General features: G+C 34.2%; 1 protein-coding gene across 1 annotated transcript; it reads right to left on the reverse strand.

The window, feature by feature from the left end:
* Positions 1-1434: 1434 nt before the first annotated feature.
* Positions 1435-10383, reverse strand: LOC123916414. Its single transcript, XM_045967868.1, has 12 exons — positions 9918-10383; positions 9290-9829; positions 7763-8977; positions 7314-7641; positions 6617-6872; positions 6312-6528; positions 5835-6187; positions 5231-5755; positions 3688-4855; positions 3251-3604; positions 2692-2929; positions 1435-1828 (listed from the first exon to the last, which is right to left on the reverse strand). Exons 1-12 carry the CDS (start codon positions 10050-10052, stop codon positions 1563-1565), a joined length of 5595 nt encoding a protein of 1864 aa, XP_045823824.1. The 5' UTR covers positions 10053-10383; the 3' UTR covers positions 1435-1562.
* Between the last annotated feature and the right edge of the window lie 1350 nt (positions 10384-11733).

Below are 11733 nucleotides of genomic sequence, written 5' to 3' on the forward strand. Positions count from 1 at the left end.
ACTCAGTGAAAGATGATTTTGTCGCATACATGAACCCCTGCCAGCATGATGTCAACAGCAGTAGCCGTTCAACAAGATACATAAAGCAACTAGGAGATATATAGTCAACTTCCTGTATCCAATTCACATTGAAAGTATATTGCAATGCTACATAAAGCTTAATTAACTTGGGATCTAAAACCTCTTCATTATGTGATTCATCTCCTGAATACAAACATATGCTTTGAATGAAATCTTTCCAGGGTTCGTTATCTTCAAACCTTTCCACAACTTGCACGAGCAGATCATCTTTAATGTTAGTTGTACCAAGAATCATTATTACCGCCCTTCCAATTTGACCATAGGTCAATGGATCTTTCCGTTTAGTGTTTGCACCGATGACTTCTTTCATAATATCCTGCCAAGATTCAGTTATTCTTTGATAAACCATTTCTTTTGCCAGTGATTTCTTCCAGTCAAGGGGAACTACATGATGGGATAAACACCCAATTGTCTGTCTGTAAAATCTCTCCAATGTTTTCAAGTCACCGTGGCCATGGCTAAAACATTTGGACTTGAGAAGGAATTTGGAGACCTCATAGATATGCAATAAAGACCGTACTTGACAAAATTCGGAAAAAGCTTTATTAACTGAAAACTTGTAGAGTGCATCAAGGTTGCGCAAGACATCCATGCCAACAGAAAGTAGCTGTGAACACCAATAACTCTGAGCAAAAGAAACTAAAGGTTGAACATCAACAGAGACTATCTTACCATTCTTCTTTAGCAATCTGTCTCCCAGTTTCATCACCCAGTTAGCATCAGGGATGAGCAAAAGGTAAATGTCATTTAGATTATAAATCCACTTTTGAACTCCCAAATAATTCAATGCAAACTTTACATAACTGCAGTGCTGATGAAGGTCTTGAGTTTTGAAATTTGAAAGGGATTCCAGCATATGAACAATGTTATCCTTCCAACATGTCCAACAATAAAACAATGTCTCCACAGAAAATTGATTCTTCATAATCATGCCTTCGACTGAAACATAAAATATATAATCTTGCCAGACATACTTAGAGGAGTTCAACCGAAAATGAGAATCCAGCAGTTTCCACAAACATAGCATTTCCCCTCTTATACTACTATGGATGTGAGAAGATTGCAAATGATTCATTATTTCAAAGTTGTTGCCATGCTTATTTGACAGTATTTCTGCTTCTGTAGATGCAAGCTCATAAAAGTTGCTTGACACTTCCTTTGCAAATATCAACGCTCTTCCCAAAAGCTCGGCCTTCTGTGTAAACTGCTTTAAGGGCCACGCTTTGCTTCCTCCAGACCAAAGAGATTTTGCAAGTATATAGAAAAACATAAGTTCATATGCTTCCAAGAATTCACCAGCTTTTCCTAGCAAATCAGCCTCGCGAAGAATATCACCCATCATCTTAGCAATGTTTGCAGCCTCCATAAAGTTGCCCGATTCCTCTTCTAATTCAAGAAGCTCATCAAGTAAGCATAGTGATTGTAAGAACTCACGCTTCAAATCCATTGAATGAAAAGCTCTAACAAATTTCATCATGGATTTAATATCTTTGTTGCAAAAATATTTCCGAGCACAATTCATGACTATTAGCCCAACCAGGGTCAGCACTTTCATTTTGTTTCCAGTGTTGAATGTAATGCAAGCCAGTGTCAAACAATCCACCTTTTGCACAAATATTCAAACAATCCGAGAAGAAACTTCCTCTAGCATACACTTGAGCTGCCATTTCGTGACAACCAGCTAAATAAAAGCAATCCCCTGCCCTTTTCAAATCAGTCTCTTCACATTTTTCCAAGTAAAGCTTACCTGTTAGCAAAAATACGATTAATTTTGAAGAGTAAAAGTTCATTATGCAAAAACTAGCCTAAGTATGACAATCAATTAAAATGTTTGTAAACAGCCTAATATTTGCTTGTACAACTAAATAAGTCAAATCCCTAAGTCAAATCCCTAATATTTGCTTGTACAACTAAATAACTCAAATTAAATAGATTCATCAACAAAAACAAATTACGTGGTGTATTTAGATGAAAGTTAGGTATAGATATCATTAACTAAAACAAAAGTTAGGTATAGATGAAAGTTGAGAATATATATAATGAAAGGTGTAATGTTTACACTAATCTGCATAAGCCTTTTGTATCTGGCAGCGCTTAGCCATAAAAATGGTCTAGGTACAGATTATATATTAGTTTGATTGAATTTCATCTACAAACATAAAATAAAAATAAATATTAACCCAAGCATGTGGCTATAATAAGTAAGAACATCCATATCAAGTGAGCTGATTTCGGTACTTCTTATTGAAAATGAATGATCAGTGCTTTATGGTAAATATAATCATTTTCTTAACTTGAGAAATAGTTCTTAAAAAGGGTAAACTAAAGAAACATTGAAAATACAAAGATGTGAACATAGGCCCAGGAGTGAAATATTCCCATGATTACTAGATTGCCCTCTCCCCCTAAACAACTTTTCAATAAAGATGTGAGCATAGACATGAGCATCGAATAAGAAAAGGACAAAAACATTACAGAAAAAAGCATCCCAATGAAGACAGAACCATGCAACGTAAACTTGTTATTCATGTTCTAAACTAATATCCTAATATTTTTCAATATAAAATGACATAAAGGTATAGCCAAAAATGCCAAAGCTGAAGTTCATACCAGCTCTTTCATAATCCCCCAAATCAGAAAAACATTGGGCAGCAGACTCAGCCATCCCTATGCTTTCAAAAATTTCAGCAGCTTCCCTAAGCACAGCATTTGCATCTTCAGGATTCAAGTCATGTAAACGGTGTGCAGTTTCCCTAAGACCAGCTGCCTTAGACTTTTTTTCCCAATAAGAGTCCCCGGCTCTTTCAAAACACATTGTTGCCATCTCATAGTTATTTTGATAATATAACTACAAAAGGAACAGTTTAAATAATATATCATTTGGAGTAAAAAGTATATTATACAAAAGCGGCACATCTAAAAGCTTGCTCTATGCATTACACAATAATAAGAGAATAAACTATTTGCAATATAGCATAATCACCTATGAGGTATTTAGGTATAAGAATAATTTCAGTTGCAAACAATATTATAGTAAAAAGTTAACAAGTAAAACTATTTTTTATGTTGACAAAATGAACACTGCTTAATATTTCAAAATAATAATAGAAAAAAAAGGAGACATTAATAAAATCAATCACTATGAAAGCACAATGAATATTAAAACAACCTTTTTGCCACGTGACTTCCATTCTTCAGGACTACTTGCAACTTTCATTGCCCGAGCAAGTGAATCATCCAGTTCCTTGAATTGTACAAGGCACTTCCTTTTCCAATAATCAAACATAGGTCTACAATATTCTTCTGTATTCTCGCATATCCAAAATCTCTGTCTTGTACGGGTTATAGCCACATATAGCTGTTTCAGCTCAGAGCACAAAATATTGTGTTTGGAATCATTGAAACTTGGACAAGACTTTGATTCTGCAGGTTCCAGCATATCTTGTTCATTCATGTACTCATAAATCACCCTCCAACGACTTTTCAAAGCTGAAGCGCCGAAAAAGTTGTAGAGCAACACATCCTGGGAAAGAACAAAGAATACCATCACAAAAAAGACGTAAAAAATAACAGAATTTGAATTACATATCATGATATTTTAACAACCTGAAACTCGAGGCCTTTGCACTCTAAAATGGTTAAAACAAGAGCTTGTTTCCCAACATAGCTTAAAATTTCCTTCCGCGCCGAATCATCACGTACCAAAATTACTTGCTCCGCTCCAAAGCCAACAACTTTCCCGTCCACATGTCCACTATTGCCGAAAATAGTTACCATTGCATTTTCCCTATTTCCACATTCAAGAACAACTGGAGCTTCCCCATAAATGAGGCTGGTCTCAGGCTTGAGAGAATCAATAGAATGAGGAAAAAATCGAGAAAGAAGCTCAATGATGCTTTGTGATAATTTCAGCACTCCAGCATGAGTCCGAAAGTTTTGATTCAATAAAAAAGTATCTGAAACCAGTCCTTTTTCATTTCCCTGATTATATGAACTTTTCATGGAATCCAGAACAAACTTGTTGTAAAAGAGAGATTTTATATCCTGGAACCTAAAATCAATTCCCCTTGCTATTGTCTGTGCAGTATCCCCGCAGAAAACAAAACCCTCTTCTATATTTGGGCATACATATTTAAACAAAGCTATTTGGCTCATGGTTAGATCCTGCACCTCATCAATATACACAAAATGAAGCTCATCACCCTCGTATCTTGTAGTCCTGAGTCTAAGATGAAGATCAGCTACAATATCAGCTAAATCAAAATCCCCTCTAAGCATCTTCATTTTTTCATAACTTTGATAAAGATTATATATCATCTCTCTTTTCTGTTTGCTCAAACTTGATGCTCGGTTTTCAGATAAGGAAACATAACTCTCACGACTTAGCTTACCATCATCATGCTCCAGTGCTTGCATACCCCCTTTTATATGAGACATGATTTCAGAGAACACTCTAGATGGATCTAGAGTCTTAGTAAACTGGGAATTGAAATGCGGCCAATATAATGAATCAAACCTGTCATAAGTCACCTCCTTCTTCCTCATCAAGGTCTCTAAAGCAACATATGGTACACCAAACCTTTCAAAATATGAATTCCCCAAAGTCCCATCAAGCATCATTAGAAACTTCTGAAATGTTATCACAAGTGGATATGAGTTGGCTGGAAGATTTATCAATGAATCTGGTATATTCTTAAACTGAACTGATGTATCAACATTAACATCTTCCTCAATAGGATTACTTTCAGCAGAGACATTGCTTCCACATATGGATCTGCATGCAAAACATGATGATCTATCAATACCAGATATCAATCCAATTAGTTCTCTATCCTGATGAAAACAAATTCAACGATCAACGTGTAAAAAAGGACAGAAATATAATAAAAAAAACTTTCAACAAGTTCGTTTCTACCTTGAAGATATGTATAAAATACAATGATAATTAAATAGTTCAGTTTTAATAAATCCGAAGAACATCAAAAGTCAAACATATAGACACATGCAAATAATGGTCAGATAGACTATAAAGGAGATTATTCCAAAGTTAGCCAGCTCGTGCCTAATTCAAACAATATTTTTCACGTTATTTATATTGAAAAGGAAAGAAACAAAGAAATAAAGATAGTTTGAAGTAGAGGCTGCACACCTTTTCAATCGAACAACATGATCTTTTACTGCCTGACATAGTTTAGGACTCACTGTCACAAATAATTGGCGTAAGATAGGTTTGTCATTCCCATTAGAGCTTTCTTCATGCTCTTTATCATGATTCAAACAAGGAAATGCACCACTTTTAATTCCATATGTTGCTTCAAGAGCCATATGGTGCAAGTTCTCTTTTTGACATAACTTCATGGTCAATATAGTGGTTTTGCCGGTACCAGAGCGCCCCAATATAAATGTACTTCTAGAAAAGTTAATTATCGCACGCTCTTCATCAGATACTTCAAATGGAAAATCTAATTCATCAATGTTACGATCAGAAAGCAAGTGGCTAACCACAACTGGTGATAATGAGTAGAATTTCATCAATAAAAAGCTCTCCTCAACTTTTGAATTCTCAACATAAATTCTTTCATCACAATAACAAGCTTCATTTCCAAGATTATCAATGTTCTTAAACTTGATGATATCTGTTGTTTTTTCCCAGGTCATGGGGGCCTCAATTTTCCTAGAAAAGAATCAAAACACATTCTATGAGTTAGTTAAAAACAGCTCTGGTGATATAGAATATAGCTCAAAGAACTTACCCCTCTAAACATTGCTCACTGCAGCGTTTAATAAAATCATCAGTGTAGCTTGCAAATATATTATCAAGACTCTTCGCTACTTTTGGGATATCCTCTAGAGGCAAGATGTCCCATATCTTCCAAACTTGAGTGTACCTTGATTCTTTTATGATATCCTTTGAACAAACAATAAAGAGACCTTCAACTTTGAATTGTTTTAACATATGTGATGAACTTCCACAATGTAAGTCCACTTCAATCCTTTTCGGTGTCCATCCACTAGAAAGTTTATATAAGAGTCCAATGATAGACTTCTTTTTCTGCTCGGATCGCAGTCTTTTAAATGATTTAAGGAAGTTGTCACTGAAAAGAACCTAAAAAATTGTGGAAGGTGAGAATGAAAACTGAAGGTCAAGTAGATGGTTAGGATATCAAGAACATGAAAACTGAATGAAAACTGAACAATTAGTAAAATTACAAGATTTATAATCCGAGTACCTTCCACATGGAGTTTCTGAAAATGACACTATCTGCATTAAGCAAATCATCAAGTTGATCCAGCTCTTTCTTGGCATCCCTTATACCTTTCACTAAATCCTTGTCTTCATCCGCATTAAAGAAACATTGACGTTTTTTAGCATCAAGCACCAAAGTTTTCCATACATTTTCCTGACTTACAAGGGCCCTTTCATTTCCCAATATCCATAGACAATGCCTGTTGAGTATAAAAGCAATAGCGTTGATGCAAATATTCTTTTTGGACAAAAACAAATGCAATGGTAACAGCACATAGTATGTTTTACCTAGCCCTGGTAAGAGCAACATTAGTCCTCTGGTTATTTGAGATGAACCCAGGTGAAGTATTGCAATCAGTTCTAACGGTTGATAAGATAATAACGTCCTGTTCTCCACCCTGGAAACCATCTATTGTTTTCACCTTCACATCGAAACCTACGTGCTTATCATACTTCTGTCCAAGCATATCCTGAATTGCAACAACTTGGGCAGCATATGGAGACACTACACCTATACTGAGGTTCTGGTTTGAGTCAAACCATGCTGCGTCGTTACAGGTACAAGAATTAAGCAGGGAGTATTTTTCTATTAGATAATATGTTCACACGAATAAAGCATTAAATAAAAATCATAGTAGCTAGTTTATAGTATACATCATTTTTATCATATTAGAAAAAATAATTTTAAAATTAAAAAAAAACATTGTATTCCAGACAAAGTTCATCACATTATAAATATGATTATACTTTCAGCAAATTGTAACCATGCAGTTTAAAAAACTATAAAAAAAATTTATCTTCTTATTATTGTTAATACATTACTTAATGCTTTAAATGTTACCTAAAATCAAATATTAATCCAATCACAATCTCAAGGAATATTTTCTCTACTGAATAATATATTACTGTGCAGGCAATGAGTAATTTATAACAAGATAAATCACAACATAGGATTCATATGTATATATTTCACACACATACAAACCTCTAAAACAATTTCTAATTATTTTCATCACGACCGCCACTTCAACCATATTTTTCCCGTTTCGTCCAGCATCATCAAACTCTTCGGTGCCACCAATTATATTTATAAAGGAGTATGGACCAAACATTTTCCCTGGGAGATATTGTTTCCTGTATTTCTTTGCAATAACATTTGGTGCATCAAGAATTTGGTTCAAATAGAAGCTTGAATTTGGAAAGGAACTAATTGCTGGATGCATCCTGTACTGTATATTGAGGAAGTGATTCGGATGACCCAATGTGCTCAGTCTCGCAAATAAACTTCTCCCAAAACCGACTTCCAAAGAAACCTTAGACATATCAAGGACGAGCATATTAGTGTTAATTGTCAATAAAAAAAACTTAACATTTGTGAAAATGTAGGTGCCGTGATACTAAATTAAATAAATAAGACATTTTTAGAATACATACACTACTTTCAACCATTGCCGGTAGCTGGCGTTCATCTCCAACAAGAATAACATGGTTTATGTCCGGAAGTAGTAGAGGTATGATGGATTCACATTCCTTCAACTGTGCAGCTTCATCAATCACTAAAATGTCTAGAGGTTCCATGGGAACAGAATGCAGCTTAAAGGAGCTGGAAGCGGTGGAAAATATTAATGAAGATGTTTGAAAACAGAACTCTCTGATTGACTCTTCTGTCACAACATCTGGAAGGTCGAGGTCACCAAGTGAAACTTTAAGGGTTCGTAATAGAGAAAGGCATTCAGTTCTGCTCTGGTGCAATGAGTATTCAGCAGCACTTACTACTACCGACTCAAAAGAACTATCTTGACTCTCTGGAGGAGAGAAAAGTTCTTCCAGTTTTTCAGAAGAAATATTATTTGCAAACAACAAAGCTTGAAATGAACCGAGAGAGTGAATAAGACAAGCCAAATCTTTCAAGTTATGTTCCATAATACAACTTCTGGATATATGAGTACATAAGATGGAAATACAGTCTCTGAGTGGCAATGCTATAGACAGAAACCTCTCTCTGACAAACTCGATGAAAGATTTGTACATCCTCACACCAGAAATGGAAGGCTTGTCAACTTTTGCCCCATTAAAATTATTATCATCAATTTGCGCCTTTTCTTTTCTCATCTCGTTCTCAATGAATTTATGATAATCGGAAACACAAATTTCAAGAAGATCAATCATTGAACCAAAACAATATATCCAACCATTAGGTGGGGTGAAACAAAGGATCAGCTGCTTGACACGATAGTCCAAATATATCTCTTCAATTTCTGCACCAACTTTGAGCCGCACATGATTCCCAAACAATAGCATGTCTCCTAAGTTACAGAACAAAGCATCGGAATTTCCATCAAATGATTCTCTCACAATGCTCAAGACACGCGATGCCACTTCCTTAATGGCAACATTTGTTGGGGCACAAACAAGCGTTCTACAGTTCATTTTGAATAGAGCGAAAAGCAGTGTGCTCAAAGTTTTTGTTTTTCCAGTTCCTGGTGGACCCCAAATAAGATCCACAGTAGACTTATGATTGCAATGAATGGAAGAAAGGCAAGCACAAATTGCCTTGGTTTGCGACTCATTCAATTCAGATGACAACCTTTGATATGTTTTATCATCCTTAAGAGCATCAGTCTTCGGAGAACAGTAATCACAGCTCACCTGCGCCCCAACATACATCGGCAAAAACTAAATGTCAAAATGTCATACTTGGAAATAGTCACAGACTCGATAACAATAAATTAGAAAATGTCCTTCACAAATTCATAAATAATTAAGCAATATATACAACTTCTAACGACATACTTTCTTTCAACAAATGTGTTACAAATAACTATCACAAACAATCAACAATAAATTTAAAATAACCATAACTTCACTACAGTGATTATCCTATTTCATAGTAGAAATTAACACTACAAATGTTTGATGAGAACAACTCAAATCCTTAACATATAAAGATAATGTTCTTACCACATCAGTAGCACATAAAATCCTCTCAATGAGCTTCGAATCTCCACCCATATGCAGGGCGTTCCATATCCATCTATTAGGCGTTATATTCGTCAAGAATATAATAAACATAGACTTTTTCCCCATCTCATCTACGTCAATGTCTTTAGAAGCAATCACTTTAAAAGTAGACATAAGTTCAGTATCATGAAGAACACCGGCTGACAACACAAAGCTCCACGTCTTTCCTGACCTTGTTAAATCATTAACAGTTTCGGGTTTAAAATCGGCCAAAATAAAAACATCTCCAGACAATGTTTTGTTCAGCTCTTTTCCATAACCAGAAGAGGTATTTTTCCAAGTATCAGTTTTAACAACATAGTGATTTCTACCACATGAATGTGAGAGTTTCTTTTCAAGAGAAACCACTTGAGCATAAGGTGAACTAGACAAATTCTCCATAGAAGAACATAGATTTGCTCGTGTTTCTTCCAACAAAGGATACACAAATGACTTAAAATATTGCTCAAAAGATTTGAAGTATAAATCAATATAATCCACCTAAAAAAAATATTAAAAAAAAAATTATTAAAATGTAATGAAACCTTGTTAAAATGCGTGTGATAGAGTAAGAGAATAAAGATGAAACCTTGTTTTTGTAAAGATCTTCATTGAAGATGTCTTGAAGAGACCATGAAAAAATGGTGTTAATGAAGTTGTGATCTTCATAGTAAGTAACTTTCTTCTTCTTCTTTCTTCTTGAAGTTGAAGTTGAAGGATTCATTGTGTTTTCTTTTCTTCCTAACAAACTTGAAAATGCATAACACACTGACACTACAAAGGGCACAGCTACAAAGGGTTCTATGAATCTTGAAAATACAAAGGTCTCTCCTTTTTGTTTTCTTTTTTTTTTATTATGAAATGATTCTGGTACACGGTAAAGATTGGACTGGGGTGTCTGTGAATTTTGGGAAAAAAAAGTAACTTTTCAAATAAAAAGATCTTTTTGTTAATTTTGCAGTACTATTTTTCATTAAAATATTATTGGATTTATTAATATATTTTTAATGTAAAAAAGATGAAGGTAATTTGGGTTCCTTTCCTAACAAGTTTGCAGGATTGTGTTGTACTGGATTTTGTCTCATTCAAAGTTCCATCCATCCACTGACCACAGTACTCGCCACCACGCTCAAGGTGGGTGGGACTTTTCATTTCTTTTCCTTACCTCTTCTCCGAACAAAATGGAAAAAGCTGATTAAATGTTAATCAGTGATTATTATGGTAAACTAAGTTCTTCTAGTTTAATTAAGTTTATCTTTGACTTGAATTTTAACATGTTACTAGTTGGTTCAGTGGTGATTGACACTGAATTTAGTATAGAGGATCACGGATCGATCTCCCAACTGCGATCAAGTGAGGGTTGAAATTACTTGATGGCAGAACTAACCGCAAAACCAAACCAAATTAGACAGTCCAGTAGATCGGATACTTTTGCTAAAAGAAGAAAAACAAATTAGGGAGAATTTGTTCACTTTGATCTCATGAGACTCGATGGATTAGTCTCTAGGGATAGAGGATACCTGGTTTATGTAAAACAATAATAATCTTAGAATTCAATTTCTTTAAATACAAAAAATGTTATTTTTAATACAAAATTTACATTTTTGTTTGTTTTCTTAAGGTCAAATGTATCAAAGGTACTTTAAGTTTTGCATTTGTTATATATAAGTCATTTAAGTTTTTTAGGTATCAAATATATCTTTTAAGTTTCTAACTTATTGTATTATTATTCTTCAAGTTATTCTTCATTATAACAACATTGAAGTAACATATTGATACAGTAGTGAACACTGCATTTTGACTTCCAAATAACAAGAAGCAATTGTCAATGCAAGTTAACAGTTATTTTAGTGTTTTTATAACGGCGGTTGAAGGGTAACAATAGAATAAATTAGAAACTTAAAGACCTATTTATTACCTAAAAAAAGTTAAAGATATAAATTTAAATGATATATTTGTTATAAACGTGAAACTTAAAGGATACCTGAAAGTATTATGTCTTTTTGTAACTTGTGGCTCAAATCCTATGAAGCCCCGATACGCGACACGATATCGATACAATACGACACCGATACTGGAAAATTTTCAAAATTCTCGATGCGATACGGCCGCGATACGTTATTTAAAAATTAAATTTAAAATTAAATATATATAAATGCACAATATACAAACATAACTAAAATCGATAATGATAAAAAATTAACATTCAAATTACTCAAATTGAGCAAACAAGTAACAATTACATATCTTAAGTTAAGTACTATCCAAAAAGAGGAGTGAAATTGATAACTTAACTGGTTAATTAGTTGAACTAAGAGTTAAGGAGTTGGATATTCAGGGTTCAAGTCCTGACAAGGAGAAAAACTAACATAACAATATAATATACTAACAATTTGCTTATAAAA

Source organism: Trifolium pratense, linkage group LG3 (assembly GCF_020283565.1).
Source record: "Trifolium pratense cultivar HEN17-A07 linkage group LG3, ARS_RC_1.1, whole genome shotgun sequence".
NCBI classification, from domain to species: Eukaryota; Viridiplantae; Streptophyta; class Magnoliopsida; order Fabales; family Fabaceae; genus Trifolium; species Trifolium pratense.